At 44.6% G+C, this 23,647-nt stretch overlaps 1 protein-coding gene across 3 annotated transcripts in view; it reads left to right on the top strand.

Annotated features, from left to right (window-relative positions):
* The window catches only part of zbtb46 (zinc finger and BTB domain containing 46), a 93,229-nt gene that overhangs the window by 25,798 nt on the left and 43,784 nt on the right, over window positions 1-23,647 (top strand). For all 3 annotated transcript variants that reach the window (XM_057362914.1, XM_057362913.1, XM_057362912.1), the window contains exon 2: window positions 6,091-7,092. In XM_057362914.1, the coding sequence (XP_057218897.1) occupies window positions 6,126-7,092 (967 nt within the window). In that variant the 5' untranslated portion in view covers window positions 6,091-6,125. The remainder of the gene's footprint in view (window positions 1-6,090; window positions 7,093-23,647) is intronic.

The raw sequence follows: 23,647 nt of genomic DNA, 5'->3' as shown, positions 1-23,647 counted from the left end.
TTCACATCTCAAAGTGCGCAAGTCTCAGGCTCTCTCCCTGCAAACAACCTTTGCCTTCCGAGTACGAAATGGAAAATATGGTCTGGCACCTGCACCTTTCCTCCGTCTCCACCTCAGAGCTCTGTGGGGTTCACTCAGGTTGTGTGAGCCTGCTATCTACTGTATTACCTGTCTTTCCACACTCTTCTTTCTTCTCTGTAAGCCCGAGATCCCTCTGGTGTCAGCGAAGCAGAAAATCTGATTAGAGCGACTCATTCGGTGTTTAGCCGTGTTCCACGGCTGTCAATTGCGTTGTTTATGTTTATTGTTTTGCAGTTGATTTCCCAGATTGTCATGTAACTCAGTCGGCCAACGAAAATATATTAATATTCATTGTTGTTTGCTCAGTTGAAGTAGTTTTGAATAATCATAGCCATGAGCCATGTTTTGTTGCAATTGCTTGACGGAGGCATAGTGCTGGGGGGGCATTCTCTGGATTTGATTGGACAGAATTTTGTAGCACTCATGTAGGCGAGTCATGCATGTTTTTAAAAGAAGAAGGATTGTAAATGTTAAAGGCGTATGTCTGCTGATAGTTTTTTAATGTTGAGGATTACACTAACATATAGGGGACCTTAATACCACAAAACATTATATCATGGCATCTTTAAAATAAAATGAAATAGTAAATTAAATGAAATCAAATTAAATTAAAGGTGCAGTTATATAAGAGGGAATCGTATTCAAGCGAACATCCTGTAAGTGTCAGACCTGAAAACGCCCTTGTTACTGAAATAACATGTGTTATTGACACGAGGCTCAGTGAAGGGCAGGTCCTGGAATGCACCTATCTATAGATAGGTTGAACACCGCCTCCACAGAATAATATCAACGCCTACTTCTCGAGCCCCGCCCACTGGTTCACGCATGACAGTACTGAACACAAGCTGCACGGAACCAGATAGCCGTTAAAGATCGTGGAATATTGTGCAGTGCCTGGTTGTGGAAGAACACAGTCGCTGCATAACCTTCCTTCGGATTCCGACAGTAATGCGTGGTTAAGTTCATTTTTAAAGACGTTCCAGCTCACGTGGGGAAAACATGGAGCGTTTGTTCGCTTCATTTCAACGCGGATTCCTTGAACAAGTCTTTGCGGATAGACTAAAATGAAAAAGGCCATAGGAATGGCGGCGATCTTTTTTTAGTAAAACATATTTGTACTATGCGTCACTATTGCTTTGTTAGAGATCGCTTGATATGCCCTGATAGTATTACCTGGGGACCTCTAGTCATTTGTAATAATTGTAATCGGCATCTCTGTAATTTGGCGGGCTCATATATCATTTTTCAAGGTTTTATCCACCGTTTGTGAATAATGGAGGCTGTTTTGAAGTGTTTTGATATTATTTCTGGTGCTGAATCATTTTGGCCGGGAGTCTACCGTTTGTTTATTTATCATGAAAACTATAACATTTGAGACCCGCGATCGCGTGATCTTCTGTCCGGTTCGCGGGTCTTAAATGCTGACATGTACGGTCATATATCACTAAACACCATACAACTATAGGCTATACAAACTATACGCAAAGCCTTGCCATCACATTCGGGAAATAAGTCCGTAAATTTGAGTAAAATCACGTTACAAAACATTACGTGTCTAACCAAATTCACAGAAGGCTCCAACTAAGTCAACTACGCAAGCTGCTATCCAATCATAGCAGTGGGTGTTTACTTCCAAGTCTTCTATGCGGCCCGCCCTTAAAACTCGAGCGTTTCTCCAGCCGGCCTCAAAACCAGGGTAGAAAATAGCCTATTACTTATTGATTTTGATGTTTTCGAATGTAAAAACCACGCGAACGTCATAAGTAGACATCAGACAATAGTATAAAACAATACAAACGGCCAGTTCACTGCACCTTTAAAAATGAAATAAATCAATAAAATATGTTGTTTCACAACAAGGTGGTCAGTACATGATAGTAGAGGTCTGCGCGGGACTGTTTTTTTCCGCACCCACCCGCTGAAAATTCTCTCTGTGTTCACCCGCTATCTGCTTAGAATGATTTTCATCCGGACCCGACGGATCCCGCTAAATTTGGTTCACGTTTCCAGATCTCACATTTAAGATCTCACATTTAAATTTCTCCATAACAAATACAACATGTACGCTGGACAAAAAAATGTATCCGTTTTTTTCGTCTTGTCAATAGGCCTATACAAAATTGTTATACATTTTAGTGTCAATCAAGTAGACAAAATGTCACAGAGAAAAATACATTTAATTACATTAAATATGAAGTCTTTCACTCAAACCATAAGCAAAATATGAATAAACTAAAAGTTGAAATCCCTTTTTTTAACCAAACTATTTAACATACATGCAAGAAATGTCCTAATGACCGTCTCCCCTCCTAAAAACACAAATGCTCGCGACCTGCCCGCTCTATCTGGGGGTTGACGCATGCGAATTAAATTTATAATGGAGTAAGAACTGGTCCACACGCGCAGCACATGCGTAACACAGTCCTCAGATCAGGCTCTACATGTGGTCTGTTAGAAGGTTGTCGGGAGTGGGCTCCCGTCCAAAGACCCGCTCCCGTCAAATGTACACCAGAGTTTCTGACCGCTACCGTCTTTTATCCCAAAAATGAATCCTGCGTCGCAAGAATTCGTCTCGGGTCCCGCGAGTCCCGTGGGAGAGCCGCGGGAATGCAGACCTCTACATGATAGCATTTTTGGGTGAACTGTATTTTTTAAATCACAACCTCGTTCAATTCTTCTTCTCCAAAATGCATCTTTTCAATCACTTTTGTAGTTGGAACTGATAACTTTATAGACAGTTCAATCTTAAAAGCCCCAAGCGAAGCAGTTGGAGGCTAACATAAGACTATTAAAAAGAAAAAAGTCACCTGTCAACATCAGTCCCTTCTTCTTTCAGTCTTTCGAGGAAGGTGTATTTGTACAAGTGGACACGGGAGAGGCAGAAGATTGATTTGATCTTACAAGCCATCAGGTTGAGAGAAACTTTCCTAAACATGACCTGAAGTGTGCCGGCCCCGCAGCAAACGCTGCTGTCACTATTGAGCACTCCAGCTGTCAGGCTGCGGTCGGGCCGATGCGAGCTGACAGCCCCAATGCTCACAAAACAAATCATAGCCCCATTCGCTAACACTCCACGTCCCTGTGATTTAGCCCCGGCCAGGGCAGCTTCTGTGCTGCTCATAGTGGAGGGTTGTGGTGAAGTGTATTGGGGATATCTGTATGTGTGTGTATGTATGTGTTCATATGGATGCCTGCTGAGCTAGACGTCACATTTTAGTGGACATGTTAGTTTGACTTTAGCAAGAAACATTAGCAGGGATCCACTTTCGTGAATCACACACAATTTTCAAGATTCACACTCAATTCAAAGGAAATCAAGGAGGAAAATTAATTCGAATTAATTTCTATAAAATTCTTTTTTCACAATTTTGCATTGTTGCCGAGCAGCTTGAAGGAACAGTTCACCCCCCCTAAAAAGATTCTGTCTTTATTTACTCACCCTCAAGTTGTTGCAAATCTGTATACATTTCTTTGTTCTGTTGAACACGAAAGAATATAAACTGTATAAACAGAAATTGTTTGGTTACAAGCATTCTTACAAATACATTTACATTTATGCATTTGGCAGATGCTTTTATCCAAAGCGACTTACATTATAATATAAGGAATATATACAATTTCTCAATACAATTCTATCAGGATCCTGTCCTTCCTGTCCTGAGTTTTCGTGCCTTGTGGACAGGGTCGTGACAGTACCATGTCTTGTATGTGTGTTTCGTCTTGTGTGGAGACACGTGGCGGTTTGTTTTGACATTTCGCCGCGTGTCCTCCTGTCTTTCGTTTAACTCCGCCCCCTTGTTTCTCCGTTAGTGTCCCATTAGTGTTTCATCTCCCTCACCTGTCCATTCATCTTCCCGCTTGTCTCCCTTAATGTTAAGTCTTGTCACCTGTCCTTCACCGTCCCTTTATTATTATCCCTTGTCAGTGGTTCCCTTTAAATAGTCCTGTTCTTTCCCCAGTCTTTGTCGGTTCATTGTGTTTGTTTTGTCACATTGTAGACTCCTCTGTGCTTCCCCATTCCTATCGTTGTGGATTACGTGGTTTCCCTGGACTACCATTTCGTGTTTGGATTTATTATTTGGATTATTCTTCTTGTTTACTTTATTCCCCGTTCGGGAAGTATTTTAGTTTGATTTCTTGTTTTGTTTTGTACTGTTTTGCCCATCGTGGGTTTTTTGTTCTTGTTCTTATTAAAGTCTTCTTTGTTTAACCCTTCACCTGCCTGCGCTTGGGTTCTGTCCACCATAACGTGACATAATTCACAATAACCAAACTTTTGTAATTTTGCAAGTTTAAGGTTTGAGACTGTTTTATACGTAGTGCTAAGTACTGTGTATGTCAAATGTTTTCATAGGATGTATATTAGTAGTACTAATGATAAAATTGTTGTCTGTAAGATTATAATCATTTTGTAGAAAGATTCATTGAAAATATACAAAAGTATACAAAAATCAGTTATTGAGCAAACCGGATTCACACCCAATTCACAACTATAAGTGAATTATTTAAGCCGTTGAATATGACTTGGTTTTGACTTCAACTCACTTAAAGATATGTAAAACATCCTGCAGTTTTGTTTCAAACAGAGATGGCGATATAGAGTCAAAAGTTACATATTGCAGCTTTAAATTGTCATATAAGTTATATGATCGCGTTAGAAGTTATTTTAAGAAATATGTTTTCCATTTTTATTTTGGGCTGAAATGTGGCTTGAACATTTCTTGGAAGTTTTTGTGAGACTCGCCCCTATGCTGTACCGCTCTTCCCAGTGTGTGTGTGTGTGTGTTGCATTTGTAGTCTCTCTCTTTCCTCTTTCCACATTGAAGAACAATGCATTGTCTCCTGTTGCTCTCCTCCCCCATCTCCCCATCTTAATGATTATAGCAGAGATACTCAGGTGCTCAACCCTTTAATCATGATGTTTTCCTCTGTTCGCTTTATTAGCTGCCAAATAAAATCACCCAGCGTGAGTGTAAAGCACTTTAACACAATCATCGCCTCTTCTCCTCTCACTTTTCTCTTTTTCGTTGGTAAATGGTTTCATTTAATTACCATTTTGTGAGTTAGTTGAATAATAAAGTGGAAAATGGAGCTGCCAAACAGATAATTCATTTTTAGTGAGGAAAGGTGATGGCCGTAGCCCAGGAGAACATCTGCCTCAAGCAACCAGAGATGGCCAAAACATGTCACCTGGTTCAGAGTGGCATTTTACTGACATTTCAGTGCTTAAATGGCTTGTTACGGCGATAGAGAATGCCAGTAATTACAACTCAAAGCTATACTCAATTTCTTCGGTAAGGTTTTGCATTGGTAGGCGTTTTATGTAGGCAGGATTTTGGCGTTATGTGAAAATTGATAGAGATATTGAAGCTGTGCTCCATGAAAATGCAATTCTTCACTTGATTTAGTATCAATCTTATGCTTTCTACAAAATATTAACGTTATAACGGTGTAGAAATGATCCACAGGTTCAATTTTGTTTTTGTATTGGCAGGTGTACTAACATACTAATTTTATAGTAGAAGAATTTCTTACAATTGTAGTCTTCCAATTTCCAACAAAAATTGTCATTTTATCTTTATATAAATTATTATTTGTTATGTATTATTTATTAAACTGTGATTTTGGATTATTATTTAAAAATGGCTACTGTTTAACTTACCTGTTTCATAAGTATTCAGAAGCATATATAGTGTATACCCTCGGCCCCCCCTCCCAAAATGTTTTAGATGTGTCCCTATATAAAACACATGATTGAACTCATCAGCCCCCACTCCGAATGTTTGTTGGTGTCTTAATTAGTTCTCCTAATTAACACACTAACCAGCTTATGAGTTAAGTCGGGTGTTTCATAAAGAGAGACTTCTGAACATTCTGGGAGGGGGGGCCCGAGGACTGGAGCTGAGAAACACTGGTGTATAGAGTATAACATAGCCGTTATGTTTCAGTAGGAGTGTGTCCAATTTCTGCCCCTCTTGATCTAACCAGAGATTATCTATTTTCTTCCAGACTTTGTTCAGGAGAAGCAGCCGCCCATTAGTCCAATGAATAACCGGAAGGAAGACATGGAGATCACGTCGCACTACCGGCAGCTCCTGCGGGAGCTGAACGAACAGCGGCAGCATGGCATCTTGTGCGACGTGTGTCTGATCGTGGAGGGTAAGATCTTCAAAGCGCACAAGAACGTGTTGCTGGGCAGCAGCCGTTACTTCAAGACACTTTACTGCCAGGTGAAGAAGAGCTCGGAGCAGCAGGCCACCATCACGCACCTGGACATCGTCACCGCCCAGGGCTTCAAGTCCATCCTTGACTTCATGTATTCTGCCCACCTGGCGCTCACAAGCAAGAACGTCATCGAGGTGATGTCAGCCGCCAGCTACCTGCAGATGACTGACATCGTGCAGGCATGTCACGGCTTCATCAAGGCAGCACTGGACATTAGTATTCGGTCTGAGCTTGCCGACGAACTGGCGGATATTGAGATGGGCAGCGTGGTGAGTTCCATTGGAGGTGGGGCTGGACCGGGTGTGGGCGGGGCTTCTGAGGCATTGGCATCCATGATCTCGGCCCGCAGCTCCTCGCCGTGGTTGGCCAGGCGCACCAGCCCAGCAAACTCATCTGGGGACTCAGCCATTGCTAGCTGCCACGAAGGCGGCAGCAGTTATGGCAAAGAGGATCAGGAACCCAAAAGCCATGAAAGCCAGGACGATGTTTGTTTGCAGCCCCTGTGGCCTGCTGATTACCGTTCTGTCCAGGTCAAAGAGGAGCAGGTCTCCCCCTCTAATCTGCAAGACGGGGCGGGCCGAGGCTCGCAGGGAACACCTGGAGAGCAAGGAGGCAGAGGGGATGGGGGCTGGCAACCCCCTGGCTCAGGTCGAAGGAAGAACCGTAAGAACAAGGACACAGTCAGGCACATAACCCAACAGAATGAAGGAGACAGTCGGGCAGCATCGCCGCTACAGTCCATGTTGTCCACACCTGGCTGGAGCTACAGCAACCAGGATATTCCAGGTAGGCTTGCTGTTGGAGATTTGTAGAGAGAATGACAGTGATGACCAACTTTTTTAGTAATGTATTTTTCCTATTCGTTTTCTTCAAAGAAAAAAATCTTCAATTAAGAAGTCTAATTAGACATAAAGGACATGAATTTTAGACATTTCTGTCTTCCCCCATTCAACTATAGATAGGTCGGTTGCACTTTATTTTACAGTACGTGTGCCTATAGTGTACAGTGTACTTACCTAAGAAATTACTGGGTAGTATAAGGTAACTACATGGGATAAGGGTAGGTTCAGGGTTAGTACCTAGTTATTACCCAGTTATTATATTTACTGTAATAAGTACAGAGTATGTACATGGGAAACAGGACTGATAAAGTGCTACCGATAGGTCTGTGGTTTGCAATGACTGAAATAGCTGCCCGGAGGCATTTCAAACATGGCCCCCAAGTGGCACAACCTTCGTAAACAGAACACAACAGTTTGGTTTGTCACTTTTTGACCCACCAATGTGTTGCAATAAACCCAGTATTTTTTATGTGTACAATAAATTAAGGTATAGTTTGTTTAGTTGTGAAAATACCATGAAATCAGGTACTAAACACAATTTTTGGGCAAAAAAATCACATTAATTTGTGGGTTCTATAGGGCCATGAACACATACAGTGCTCAACAACATTTGATCTCATGATAGGTCTGTATTGAAAAGTTAATACATTATTATTGAAAAATCAATAACTCTTTTGAGAAAATGAATGACGGAACCTAGCTGTTGGGCTAGTGAGCATGGAGACTGGAAAGTGTTACTTTATTGCTTCCTATATTGTGTAAGGATGTTGGATATGTGTCACGGCATTAAAGGAGTCATATGACACGGCTAAAACGAATATTATCGATTGTTTTAGATGTAATGCAATGTGTATACATGATTTAAGGTTAAAAAAACGCTGTATTTTCCACATATCGTGTATGTTTGTATTTCCTCTTTGCTCCGCCTCTCTTTTTTTACAAAGCTCATGGCTCTGAAAAGCGAGGTGTGCTATGATTGGCCAGTTAACCAGTGCGTAGTGATTGGTCGAATACTGCGAGCGTGTGACGGAAATGTAACGCCTCTTACCATATTTGGAACATCAGGTTCCATAGCAATTGTACTGACAGGTACGCCCACCTTACTTGCGTATACATTTGGGCGGTCTTAGTCAAATCATACCACGAACTGACATAGATTTGTGGGGGTGTGGTTACATGAGGCGTTTCAGGCAGGTCTGGGTCCTTTAAGGAATATTACTGCTGGCTTGAAAATTGAGAAAACATTTTACAACATCATTTAGATGCTTGTTGAACTTTCATTAGTGGAGGTTAGTAGCAAGCAAGCACTGTGCATCAATCCTGTGAGGGTCAAAACTTTATCAAAGTATGTTTGATTGTATAATTCAAACCCAGATAAGATGACATAAATAGATCTCTAATGAAGCCGATGATTATTGTTGTACCACGAAAGCTACAGCCGTATGACAAACTCCAGATTGAGGTGGGGAATTTGGGGTCGAAAAAACTCATTTCCTCATTAATATCCGTGAGACACATGGGACGCGAAGCAGCCTCATCAACCTAAAAACAAAATCCGTGCTGAGGAACAGATCACGCTGGCGAGCGGGGAAGAGGCCCTACCTGTCTCAGAGACTGTTGCTTATAGGTATGTAGATCATTAAAAGTGTGGCAGCTCTAATCTCTGGTGTATTTGCGCAGGCAGACTGTGAAATGGGCACACACACACTTTAAGAAAACAGGATAATTGAATTGACCTTGCTGGCGGAGCGAGGATTAAATTGCATGCGTGTATACGTGTGTGCGTGATGGGATGGGGGGTGCCCCGAGGTCCTCTGAAGTGTGGAGAAGAAGAGATGAAGTAAAGCGGAGAGGGAGGGGAGGACGAGAAGATTTGCATCAGCTTAGTACGAGTTTACCTACTTAACACTGGAGGCAATCTCTCATTCCCACTGTTTGCAAGCTCCTCTACCTGAGGCTCCAATACATATGACTGCACCCGCTGACCTGAGCCCACAGATCAAATATCAAGTGTACGGCTCCACAAATCTAAGAACACACTAGTTCAATGTACTACACACACACCTGAAGGATGTTTCATTGCTCAGAGGTTGCTCTTTTATACCTCAGAAGACTTGCTTAAGTATCAGCTTTGCCTCAGAAAAACAGATAAGACCATTGTTGATGTACAGTAAGAGTGGCTTGGATAATTTGATCTTTGAATAATTTGAGGAGAAATGTTTGAGTTTGTATCGAAATCTATAATTTTTTTAATAAATAATTTACTTGTGTCTGAGGACAGTGTGAGAAATTGATGATACTTTAAAGTAGTGGTTCTCAAACTTATTCGTTGTAAGGCCCTCCTTGTGTATAGTGTATCGCTTTGTGGCCCCCAAATAAAGACTTATGATCTTAAACTTAAAATTTAAAGGTGTCATGAACTGGCCTTTTTTATTGTTTTATACTATTGTATGAGGTCTACATATGTCGTTCGCGTGGTTTTTACATTTAAAAACATCAAAATCAATAAGTAATAGGCTATTTTCTACCCGGGTTTTGAGGCCGGCTTGACAAACGTTCGGTTTTAATGGGCGTGCCGCATTGAAGACTTGAAAGAAAATGCCCACAGCTATGATTGGATAGCATTTTGCGTATTAAACTAAGATTATACGATTATCTCTTATATAACAAAAGCTCAGGTTAAAATTGATGTCTTAATTCATGACACCTTTAAATAAACCAAAAACCGTCTTGGTTACGGATGTAACCTCAGTTCCCTGATGGAGGGAACGAGACGTTGTGTCAAGCCGACAGATGGGGTTCGCTCTTGATATCATCTTCTGATTATTTGGAAAAGGCCGATGAAAATTGGCGAATGAAATTTGACGGACTGAACCCCCGGATATCCGGGTATAAAAGGGAGACGGCGTGCTGCATTCATTCACCTTTTGGTCTGAGGAGCCTGAGCATCCCTCGACCGCTGCGGCGGGCAGCCAGCGTTGTGTCAAGAAGGACACAACGTCTCGTTCCCTCCATCAGGGAACTGAGGTTACATCCGTAACCAAGACGTTCCCTTTCTGTCGGTCTCTCGACGTTGTGTCGAGCCGACAGATGGGGTTCCTATGGAAAACGCCACAGCGCTGTGCCGCGTCACAATCTCTAGCGGAGCGACGCTGACTGGCCTGGGCGAGTCAGATGTGAGCGCTAGCGCGAAATTGTAACCGTCCAGTGGAGAGGTAGAGGGTCCCAGAGCTTTTTGGAAAAAGGTGGGAAGCCCCTGCCACCGGCCGTCACGGGCGGAGGCCTTGATTCTCTAACAGCGAGAAGCCGCCCGGCACCGTAAGGGCCACTGGGTAAAAATTATTCCCCCTTGGGGGAAAAATGCTACAGAGAGCACCATCCTACCATAGGGAGGAATTAGTGCAGACACCACATGGTCTCACCATCAGGGGAGAACACATGGGAAAACGTGCGGACTGAAGGAGTTAACCGCAAGGTGGAGGTCCACCTAGGGAGGTCATGGGTTGCCGAGGTGGGAACCATTCATGAGGATACATCAGACGGTATCAGGTATTAGAACCTCGCGAAGCTTTTGGAGATGTGTGCCAGAGAGGCGCCCTGAGCCAGTGCCCATGAGGAGTGAGCCTCACTCCTAATGGGCAGGGGCGATCTTGAGATCGGTATGCCGTAGCGCCGGCATTCACGATCCAGTGCGTCACCTCTGTTTGGAGACAGCCTTCCCCTTCTGCTGACTTCCAGAACAGACAAGATCTGCTCAGAGCTTCTGAAGCTCTGCGTGTGGTCCAAGTAGAGGCGCAACGCGTGTACTGGTCACAACACGGATGGGGTTGGGTCTTCCTCCCTGGTGGGGAGTGCCTGCAGGTTCATCACCTGGTCTCTAGGGTGAGTGGTGGGAACTTTGGGCACGTAGCCGGGCCGGGGGCTCAGGATAAGTTGAGAATCACCGGGCCAGAGTTCTAGGCAATCTGTGGACACGGAGGGTGCTTGTAGGTCCCCTACCCTCTTGGAGGTGAGCGCCATCAGGAGAGCTGTCTTTATCTTGAGGAGAGAAAGAGCGGCAGCTCCGAGGGGCTCGAAGGGGGGGCCTCTTGAGGCCCGCCACCTAGGTCGCAAGAGGGTACGGAGCGCGGATGAGGTGGTAGCCTTTTCACGCCCCCTTAGGAACCTAATGACCAGGTTGTGCTGTCCCAGAGGCTTCCCATCAACTGGGTCGTGATGAGCGGCCGTAGTGGCTACATACTCTCCCAGTGTGGAAGGGGGAGAGGTTACTCTCCAGTCTCTCTTGAGCAAATCCTTTGGTCTTCTCTTCGAGATGAGCACCAGGACGGGAAGAGGCGCCACTTATGGGCGTATAGCCGCCTAGTGGCCGAGGCCCTAGTCTGAGTGGTGTCACAACCGCCGTGGGTAAGCCACTCAGGATCTCCTCTTCCCTTCCAGACATGGAAGTTCCAGGGGTCTGCCTGGTATGCCGTAACGTGCCCCTTCCCCTGGGAAAGGGGGTCGTTCACCAGGGGGATCGGCCAGGGGGGAGTTGTTGTCAAGAGCCTTAGCTCCGAGAACCAAGTCCGGTTGGGCCAATAGGGTGCAACTAGTACCACTTGATGCTCCTCTTCCCTGGCCTTGCACAAGACCTGTGCAATGAGGCTCACTGGGGGGAAGGCGTACTTCCGCTTACCCCGCGGCCAGCTGTGCGCTAAGGTATCCGTGCCGAGGGGTCCCTAGGTCAGGGAGTACCAAAGTGGGCAATGGGAGGAGTCCGGGGAGGCAACAGGTCCCCCTGTGCCTGGCCGAACTGCTCCCATATGAGCCGGACTGCGCGGGGATGGAGTCGCCACTCTCCGCGAGGCTTCGACTGACGAGAGAGCGCGTCGGCTGTCTGGTTCAGGTCGCCTGGGATATGTGTGGCTTGCAGGGAGCTGATCACCTGCTGACTCCACAGGAGGAGGTGTCGGGCGAGTTGTGTTAGCTGCCGTGAGCGAATGCCACCCTGTCGATTGATATACGCCACGGCAGTTGTGCTGTCTGACCGGACCAGCATGTGCTTGCCCTGCACGAGAGGCTGCAGCCTCTTCAGTGCAAGTAGCACAGCCAACAACTCTAGGCAGTTGATATGCCAACGAAGGCGGGGGCTTGTCCACCGCCCCGACACTGCGTGCCCGTTGCACGCGACACCCCACCCCTGCAGGGAGGCAACTGTCTTCACACGACGGGCCTTGCTGCCCTAGGGGGATCCTGTCCACCAAAAAGGTCATTGAAGACCAGGGGGTTGGGGTGCGTCAGCAGAGAGGCGTGATGACCATATGCCTGCTGCCGGTGTGCCACGCTCTCCAGGGATCCCGACTCTGTAGCCAGTGTTGGGGCGGTCGCATGTGCATCAACCAACCCCACCGAGGATGCCATGTGCCCAGGAGCCTCTGAATTGTTTCAGGGGGACCGCTGACTGCCTGAAGTGCTTCAGGAAGTTCAACACTGACTGACCGCGCTCTGAGTCAGTCACGCTGTCATGGGGACGGAATTGAGTTCCATACCGAGAAAGAGGATGCTCTGCACAGGGGAGAGCTTGCTCTTTTCTCAGCTGACCTGTGGTCCCAACCGATCTAGGTGCCTGAGCACTAGGTCCCTGTGTGTACACAACAGATCTCGTGAGTGTGCCCAGATGAGCCAGTCGTCGAGATAGTTAGTACCCGCACACCTCTCTCCCCGAGGGGAGTGAGGGCGGCTCCCCCGATCTTCGTGAAGACTCGTGGGGACAGGGACAGACCGAAAGGGAGGACTCTGTACTGATATGCCCGCCCTCGAAAGCGAGACATGAAAGTAAGCGTCCATCAGGTCGATTGCCATGAACCAATCTTGGCGTAGACGCCAGGATGTGCTTCTGCGTAAGCATCCTGAACGGCAGCTTGAGTAGGTGCCTGTTCAGGGTACGCAGATCTAGCAACCCCCCTTTTGGGGACTATGAAGTACGGGCTGCAAAACCCGTTGAACATCCCGGCTAGAGGGACGAGCACGATTGCTTGCCAGAGGGGTGGTGACCCTGGCCTGAAGCACAGGAGCATCCTAACCTCTGACTGAGGTTGAAAGGATGTCCTGAACTGAAGGCCCCCTGGGAGGAGATCAGCTCTGCTACTTACCTGCCTGGCGATTATGTAGCACAACGCACTGTCGTTTGAGAGTGCTGAGGGCTACTGATTATCCTTGACATTGGGTCTCGCCGTGATGCAACGTCAAGTTGCCAAGCTCCGTCGTGTAGAGGGTGAGAGCGGCTGTGATAAACACCCAGAGAGAGAAGAAACTCTTAAGAGAGTGGGCTGTTGGGACGGGGCAGGAACCGTCCCGGATCGACCACCCAGCGATGGAATGGCTGGTGTCGGGCCCGATGGTATTCTCGATCTCCCTGGGGTCTTCCCACCAGGGCCGCTTCTGCTTTCACCGCGGCTGCTGACAGGTGGTCTCCTCTTCGATGTCCCTTCCGGGGGGCCGCCTGAGTGGGTGGCACCAGAGCCGGAGGGCGTCGAAGAGGACCAGGACTGCTGGGAAGCAGATGGTGCACGGGACTCGACGGCCGAGGCAGTCGAGTCGCGGCGAGGGAGGATATGCTTGATATCCTCTGTCTGCTTCTTCACTGTCGAGAACTGTGTCTCAACAGTATCACCAAACAGCCCCCCCCTTGAGAGATGGGTGCGTCGAGAAGGCGGACCTTCTCGGCGTTACTCATCTGTGCAAGGTTCGGCCAGAGGTGTCTCTCATGGACCACAAGTGTGGACATCGCCCGACCCAGGGGCCGCACGTTCACCTTCGGTCGCCCATAGAGTGAGGTCGGTGGCGGCGCGGAGTTCCTGCATAAGCGCTGGGTCGGTCTTACCCTCGTGGAGCTCTCTCAACGCCTTGGCATGGCAGGAGCCATAGCGTGGAGAGAGGAGGCAGCTTGGCCCGCAGCAATGTAAGCTCTCGACACCGGAGATGCCGAGACCCTCCATGCTTTGGACGGGAGTCTAGGTCGAGCCCCCCAGGTGGCCGCCGCCTGCTTGCACGAGTGCACCGCGGCGGCATGCTCCACCTGGGGGACATTGACGTATCCTCTAGCTGCCTCAACCTCGAGGGAAGAGAGGGTGACAGAACTTGTTTGACGTGAACGTGCCGGAAAGGGGCATTCCAGGTCTTACTAAGTTCTTCATGCACTTCCGGTAAACACGGCACTGGGGGTGGGCGCGGCCTGGAGCCGCGCTCAAACCCGAGGCACCATGTAACCAGCCGCGAGCGCTGGGAGAGGCAGTGCGGGCACTGCAACCCAATGCTCACGGCGGTCCGGGAAAGCATGGCTGATATTTCGACTTTCGCCTCTTCCTGGGCTCGACCCCCCCGAGGGAGGGAGCCCGAGGAATCGTCGGAGTCGGATGGCAGTACTTCACCCCCCGATGCTGCAAGAGACATCTCATCACCACGCATCGTGTCCGAATACGTGGTTGAGGAACAAGACGGTGGACCGGTCCGTGAGCCAGTGGCTGGCGGATTATCGCTCACAGTAATCCTCATATCACCCTCGCTGCTTGCCGTAGCGGGCGGCAGGGCCGTAGTCCTGCCGTCACAGAACGGGGAGCAAACAAGGTGGTGGCTGAGTCCCGTGGGAACACAGCCACCTGTGACGCAACGTCTGAATCGTCAACCGCCCGCAGTGCGGGCAGGACGTATCCACAACGTCTGCCCCAGTGTACTGGAAGCAGACACCGTGTCCGTCCCCCTCCTCGATGAGTGTGTTGCACCCATGAGAACAGCGGGACATGCCACGCTGGAGAAATTTGCTCTTTTAGAAAAAAACACTCGAACACTCCTGGCACTGCCGATACGCCCAGGGGAAGTCGCTGCAGGAAGGAACCGTCTGCTGCACCGCGTTGTAAGATCCAGGAGTAATTCGGCGTAGAGTTTGAAGTCTCGAAGTCGATCAGTGTGAAGGCTCCGAAGAACAAAAGGTGAATGAATGCAGCACGCCTTCTCCCTTTTATACCCGGATATCCAGGGGCGGAGTCCGGCATGCAAATTTCATTCGCCAATTTCATTGGCCTTTTCTAAACTAGTCAGAAGTTGATAGGTTCTCAAGAGCGAACCCCATCTGTCGGCTCGACACAACGTCGAGAGACCGACAGAAAGGGAAACACAATTATTCAATGCTGTAACATTCTTTTTGGTTAGTGGCCTTATTTTTCTGTTGTTTGTTTGCACAAAATTTATGGTCAATTTCTATATTTCAAAAAATGCTGCAAAACCTGTGGCCCCCCTGGATCCATCTTGGTGCCCCCCAGGGAGCCACGGCCTCCAATTTGAAAACCACTGCCTTAAAGGAGACACGAGAGTGACAGCTGATATATTTGAGTGATCACTTTTGTGATTTTCCCTATGAGCTAAGAGCAAAAGTCACACATGCTTTTGTATGGTACACAAATACGCATTTGTATTCTTCATGCATGTTTCTGTAAGCCAAACTAATATGCTGATCAGTCCCAGACTTAATTTAGATTGCATTGGAATTGACACATTTTTACATCTAAAATCATAAATCCCAGTCTACTGGGGAACTTAGAATGTATTAGCAAATAGCAAACTGCTTTGCGTGTCATTTGATAATATGGGCCATATCTCCTCGATGAAATATTGTTTGGTACACAAAACAGGCAGAGGTTTAGACGAATTGGATCAGGGTAATTTACCTACACAGCAGAATCGCCAGTGTTTAAAAAGGTCAAATTAACTCTCACAGTGTATATAATCCACACTTTGAGAGTGTGCTCTAAAAAAAATGCTGCTTATGGCACTAAAAGTGGTTCTTGGCTCGTAATCATAGGGAAACCATTTTAAGTGCTATATTGAACCATATCTTGGTGCTTCAGTGGTTCTTCAGAGGTTCTTCAGCGGTTCTTTGGGATGACTGAGGTGCTATATAGCACCGCTTCCGTATAAAGAACCTGTTAAGCCCCTGTATGGTTCTGGCTGAAGAACCTCTGAAGAACCTCTGAAGAACCACTGAAGAACCAAGATATGGTTCTATAGAGCACTTAAAGTATTTCCCCTATGATTACGAGCCAAGAACCACTTTTAGTGCTATATAGCACCTTTTTTTACACTGTGAGTGTTAATTTGACCTTTTTTAATACTGGCGATTTTGCTGTATACTAAATAAGAACATTTTAAGGTGGTGATACAAACCTCAATATGCAAAAAAGCCTGCCCCTGTGAGGAGGTCCCTTCTCCAGGTTTTGTTCTCTGAAGAGTTTTCCAAGATTTGGTTAAAGGGCACAGGAAGTGTCTAGTTGCAGGGTTAATGGTGTGCACGGTTAAGGGTGCTGTTCCTCTACAGGGGATCTCAGGATGTTGATGTTTGTTCTCCATTTTGTGGAGACTAATGGTTGGAAGAACCTTGTAATTGGTGGTTGGCATGTTTATGCAACTGTATATCTAAAGTCCTTTCAGTGTGAAGTTCTGAGGGACATTTCTTTTCATGTGTTGTGTGAGAATATGGTTTTGAACATGATTAGAGCCAAGAGCAAAAAGACAGTATAGTCAGACTACTGTCTAAAGACCATTTTTCTTGCCGACTGAAAGCTAATTGTCTCATCCCTTACCGATACTGTTTGCCCGTGTGTTTGAATGACCTGTGACATACGAAATCAGACATTAAATGGATCTTGTACGATACTAGTCAGATCATTTATGTGGGCCTATTTGCATATGGCTTTAGGTTACGTTTCACAGGGCCCTGGATAAATGAATTGAACATGATTGGACATTCGATTCACATTTATTTTACATTTAACTAAGAAATGATGAGTTATATTTGCAGTTTTGGCATTGATGTACTTCATTGAAGTACATAAGGGCCTCAAGCAATCTGATTTTTACTGATGAAAAGAGAATGCAAAGTGCATTCATCAAATATGTGTTCCTTTGTCTTCATATAGTGCTCATTTTTTTCATATCCTCCTACATTTATTTGCTGTATTAATAGCAGCTCTATCAGTTCTCCACCCATTTACATGTGCTATGATTACATCTGTCTCATCTTGAGACGCAAACTCACTCGCCCGTGTGTGTGTGTGTGTGAAAGATGGAGGCTCTTCAGGAAGCCACACCACTCCTGTGAGCAACCAACCACACTCTTTTCTTAAAAACAAACCCGTAATGTCTGTTACACAGACCCGAGTCACAGCTCCCAGCCTTATTAGAACCCTAGCACAACACGCCTTATTGTACAAGTATACTTTCCATAGCCTGTGTGTGATATGGGCTTCTAAAGAAGGCATTAGCATTAGCATTAGTGCTTACATTTCAGGTCACAAACAGCCGCAGAGTGACATTTAAGGAGGAAATTTACCCAAGCCTCCTGTGATGCTAGCTCAATGTATCTGTGTGAAAGTAACTTGTTTGAGTGTTGGTAATACATCTGGTTGACTCCCAGCTAAAGTGGGGGTTTCTGTGGTTGGGTGGGGACCCACGCTGTGAACTTTACACTATCACCAGGGGATTTTTGTGAAGCTGGTCAGGAAATGACCACTGTTCTGTTGATCATGACACATGTCACTTGATCAAAAAGAGACAAGGGACACAAGGACATCATCATCTCGGCCTTCTACTTCCTCTTCCTTGTTCACAGCACGGTAAGAAAAAAATCCCTCATTTAGGTCACTGAAGGGTTTTATAGGTTGTGTCTGTCATTGTGTTTTACTTTATGGCTGTGTTTTCTCTAATGCCTACATCTTTAGATGCATATGCAGATTTGGTTTGTGTATGATTCAAAAACTCACACGGCTACACACACATAATATCATAGTAAAGGATTTGCATAATTGTTGTGGACACACAGCCAGAGGCGGCGCCAGGGTGCACAAAGTGAGGGGGCTGCTATGTTTAGTGGGGGGGGGGGCAGGGTTTAGGGGTTTAGAATGGGCTGGTGTCCCGAAATTTCATTCTACCCGTGAGATTATTTTACCAGGCATGCGCACATCAATGTTACGTCATTTTCTTGTGCTATAAAATCATCCTACTTGTTTATTTTATACTGCTACGGGAATCTGATTGTGTATTTTCATTGTTAAATCATTCTAAGCCTACATATTTATTTAGTACTGGTAGTACAATTATAGGGTATTGCGCTGTAAATTAATCATACATGTTTATTTTATGCTGGTAGGATAATCTGACAGGGTATTTACGATGTAAATTTATTTAATGTGTTCATTTTAAACTGCTAGGACTATCTGACAGGGTATTTTGCATTGTAAAATCATCCTACCTGTTTATTTTGTCGATGTGGTTTAGATTATAGCCTAAATTTTGCCCTGCGGACAGGTTGGACAATTCGAGGTTGAGACACGGCACATAGGCTGAGGTCTTGCTCTGTTCTGTTTCAGTGTGCGGTCTTCTGGTGTTAAGAAGCGGCACTCCGCCATGCCCCAGTTTTCTTCTCAAGTTTAAGTTTTAACAATTTACTTTTTTATCAGAGATAATCGCGGAAAACTTGATCTATATGCTACGTGGTAGGCTAACCAAATCATACTTGTAAAAGCGGCACATTCGCACATAACGAGTGCGCGAAGAAATCCATGTCCGCACACGTCAGCCGCGCAATGCCTTTTTCATTGAGAGCCAGACATTTTTAACTATAACACAATAAAAAATCTAGTTAAATCCTGCCTATGGGTGCGCAATACCCGCGAGTTGTAGATACAAAGCTTTTCATCCAGCGCGCTGCCGTTTTGAAGTTTAACAATTCTAAATGTCCATTTCGAGGACAGCATTGCATATTTCGCATAGCTTTTTCAAAGCTAATAAATTGAACTGAACTAAAAGACATGAAAGACACTGTATGAAAGACACTGAAACTGAAAGGCTAATGTTTTTAATATCAACTTGGAGGAGAGCAAATGTTGTATGACGTTTTGACAAAAAGAACTGGAAATACACCGATCAGCCCAATAGAACTTTATGTCTAACAAAACGATCGCATCAATATAACAACACTAAAGAGCGAGCCCTTGCTTTCTGATAGACAGCCTGTATCTCCACTTGTCACCGTCTGCATAATAATGCCCGTTTCTTGTTAAGCAATGCATACAGAAACGTTGCCGCTGGACGCAAGCAGCCCTTTAGCTTGTGTTTTTAACAACACATGAAAGTACAGCACAAGACAATGTCTTTAAAATCTGTTAACGAATGAATAAATTATTTTTACCCTCTGCTCTTGTTGTTTCTTTTATAAATATAAACCAAATTCATTCTCCAAATGTTTTTTTTAAACAATCATTTTAAAAAGTGAGGGGGCACAGTGACTGAAGTGGCCGGGCCATGCCCCCTAGGGCCCCCTCGTGGCGCCGACTCTGCACACAGCTCTTTTATTTGTTTTTAAAGAGATGTTCGGCATAGCTTTGCATTTGTCTTGTCAAAGAATGACGTGTTCATATTTAATGTAATGGTGTTCATCAAAGCAAACACACACATGAACTTCAGCTTAGCCCTAACACATCAGATGTGTTTACTCTTCTCTGAGAGCTCAGCCTCTTCCCTCACTCACTCATTAATTCATTCATTTATTTAAAGATTCATTCACTCGTTCATTAACTCGTTGATTTAAAAAAAAAAAAGCTCATTCATTTATTCATCGATTTAAATATTCATATATTATTCATCTCATTTACTCACAAATCATTCATTCACTTATTTTTTTACGTATTGACTTCATGATTAATTCACTCATTTATTTACTTACTGATTTAATGACTCACTCACTCACTCACTCACTCACTCACTCACTCACTCACTCACTCACTCACTCACTCACTCACTCACTCACTCACTCACTCACTCACCCACCAATTAATTAATTCATTGATTTAACGTTTCATTAACTCATTCATTAACTTATTGATTAAACCAATCATTCACTCGCTCATACACTCATTAATTAATTGAATTAACGATTTATTCAATTTATTCAATCATGCTTTAACGAATTGATTTAATAATTCCTTCGCTCACTCATTAAGTGATTGATTTAACGATTCGTTCACTTATTCATTAACTCATTGATTAAATGATTCACTCACTCACGCAATCACTCAGTAAATCGTTCATTTAATCATTCGTTTACTCGTTCATTTACTCATTAATCAAATGACTCGTTTGAGTTAACGATTCATTCATTAACTATACTCTCACTCACTACTTTCACTCACTAATTATTTCATTCATTCACTCACTTATTCACTCACTCCTTATTTTAACTATTCATTCACTTTTTTTGCATTTTTACAGTCACTCCTTTACTTTTTTACTTGTTAGTTGCTTGTGTGCTGGTCAAACAACAGAATAATTTCATTAGTCTCTTAACATGAGTGTGTAGGCTGATGAGTGAGTGCGTGAGTGTATGAATCCACTAAACAAACACACCCATAATCTGAGTCTCTCTGAACCATTAAACACGTCATACTTGTGTCGTCATCCCTATCATCCCTACCCTGTACTGCATCTGTCATTAGCTCAACTCATCAGCTCTTTCTCTCTGCTTTTAAACTCTCCCTCACTTCTCTCTCTCTCTCTCTCGGGGTCTCTATAGTCTAAAGGTGTGTGCTTGAAATAATGAGAGAGAGGCCCCTTTAACCCCATCCTCTTACCATGTTCCCCATAGTATTTACACCTCATTAAACCTGAAATAGCTTTAATATTTAAAACATTGTGAACAGATCTCAACCCTCCCACCCGGAGCACCTCTGGATTTCCCCCTCCCTAGCCGCTTTCTCCCAGTTTAATAATCTACTTTCACATTTCCTCCCTCTCCATTAAAACCAAAATAGATTTCATATTTCATAAGATGAACTTTTACAGAAAAGTTTAACCCCATCTCTTCTTTCTTTCTTTCTTTCTTTTATCTGATTCTGTCTCTCTCTCCTTCTCCCTCGCTATCTCTCTTTCCACCATCCGAAGCAACTCTTTATTTTCTTTTGAGTGAGTGACCAGATCCCACCAGATGACCTTCACGGCTCTGTTCTTTCTCTTACTCTCTTTTGTCTCTCTGTTTCTTTCTCTCTACTCACCCCCATGCCATTCTGGGTTGCCCCTCAGTGTGGCTGAATGCTTGTTTGTTCTGGGGTGAGGCGTCGTGGCGCACTGTCAGACAGAGTTTGTCTGTTCCACCTCTCTCTCTCAGTCTCTCTCTCTGTTTTGGTCTGTCTCTCTACCTTCTGGTTACCCACCAGAACAACTTTTCACCCACAAAGGCCACACAACAGTTAGGGACCAATTGGTCAGTTCAATGTATTTTCCGAATTTGCTTCAAAAAGTAATAGCAATTAAAGGACTACAAATGAATAATGACAACAGTCGAAAACAACGCGACAAGACCTAACTACTTTTAGGTATTATTATTTATTTTATTTTTTTTCAGTTTGTGCTGTACCACCTGCCATCTACATTCGTTTATTGACTGATGCCTAGTAAAAATGAGTTTCAAAAACATTTACCCATTCTGTTCCTTTCTGGTGGAATGAGCTGACAGCCTTCATCTGGGGCGGCAGAAATAATCAGTAAAATAACAGTTCTGTCCTGTAAAATTACACTTTCCTGTTTTTTTTTTTGTAAATTTACAGTCTTTGTCTTTAAATTTTGGCAGTTTTGACTACTTCAAAAGTAGACTGTTAAAAAATCCTTTAAAAAATCCCATAAAAACTTTTTTTTTACAGTTTGATCTCCAAGTCCACACCACAACCTTCAAGAAACACCTGAAAACACACCTGTCCTAACTTTCCACTTTTTAACTTTACTTCGAGTAAACATTTGAAGGCATTTCTAGGCTTTGTAGTCTGTGTCTATTAGCTGCTTTAGATAAACACATCTGCTAAATAGATAAATGTAATGTAATGTAAAACCCTCCAAAATGATTTCAATTGACAAAGGCATGCTTGGAACGGTTTTGGAAGTTTCGTTTTTTTCATAATTTATTGTAAGGTTATATGAGCTGTTTTGGCAGTGACTGACAACCAAGATGGCCGTCTTACTGTGGTGGCTTTCAGTGCCTTCCATTTCGAAGGGCTCATCCCTATGCCCTAAGCACTTCAAAAGGTTTACCTTCCAGAGTGAGAGCTTCAAAGGGTTGAAGCGTGTAGGGGACTTAACAACTGTTTCTTGAAGTGCCCTTCTGTGTCATCATCCCGCCGTCGCCACGCAAAGAATCATAGGGGCCCGGAGTGTCCATCAGTTGTACCCTGATTGGCCAGTTATGAGCACTTTGGTTTGGAATGACCCTTCAATGTGGCGGCCATGATAAATTCTTATTTGTGCCCCTTTTCTCGTTTCCTTTAATCTTTGCTCCATCCCTCAAGAATGCGAAGGGGGAACGCAAGGAAATGACGCGGGGACTGAGGAATTGAAGCAAGTGAAATGGGATATCCTCATCCTCTTTAGCGTCACTTCAAATGGCGACTGTACACACTGCACTTAAAAAAAAAGTTAGGTTTAAATACAATTACATACAATATACTGTATAATATACAATAACATAATGTTGAATTATCACATTTATGCGTTACAGGATGGAGAACATAGAAGTGAGGGAATGGGAAGCATATAGAGAAGCACCGCTAGTTTCTATGTTCGGCATGTATAGATGCCATTATGTTATTTATGTTATTTATTCTGCGTTAACAGTCACTTAATAATTATCAGACCTTAGTCTGTTTGTTCTTCTCACTAACTCTCTTTAGGTGTCTTCAAACTACCCTCTTTCTATCTTTCTCTGCTTGGAAAAGCATAAAAGCATGTCAGTCACTCCCACACCTCCTACCTGTGTGTCTTTGAAAATGAACTAGACTTTATCAGGGGCAGCAAAATCCAGAGATACTGGATTTCTCTGCCAATGATAAAATGGAGTTCCACGGTGGAGTTCCCCTGCATCAGTGCTCCAGCCTCCCAGAATCCTTTGCACATGCTCTATATATAGACACTTTGGCCTCCAAAGCCATAAGGTGCTTCAAGCCAGAAGGCACCGCAGTGTCTCGGCTTTGGCCAAAGAAGATGGCGATGATAACGATGTCATTTTCCAAAACGTAAGCACCCCCTGCCCTTGGAGCAGAATGGAGCTGAGATGGAGGGATGAAAGAAGAAAGAAGTTGATCTTGCAGATATGCACCCCTACAACGGCCTGTGTCATGTCAACACTCAAAAGTAACCTCTAGTTGGACCCATATGCCTTGAGCCTTGGTGCTCAAACAGAACACGAGTTCACCACTACGTCATGGATCCATCATTTCCTTTTTGAGTGAAAAGCACCATCGAGAATCTGTCTATACCAACCCACACAAATAACAATTTCCTCAACACAAAGGGAGTTTTCAGTATTGTCGGAAATTAACCTGTTCAGGGAAGAAGCCAGTGCTCGACCGGCTTAAAGGCTAATATACATTTTCAGGGGAACAGGATGAGACAAGCCTCTAGCACTGTGGTGGGCTGTTTAAATGGAG

The sequence above is a fragment of the Triplophysa rosa genome, linkage group LG21 (assembly GCF_024868665.1).
Source record: "Triplophysa rosa linkage group LG21, Trosa_1v2, whole genome shotgun sequence".
In the NCBI taxonomy this organism is placed as follows: Eukaryota; Metazoa; Chordata; class Actinopteri; order Cypriniformes; family Nemacheilidae; genus Triplophysa; species Triplophysa rosa.
This window is presented reverse-complemented; position numbering and strand designations above follow the sequence as displayed.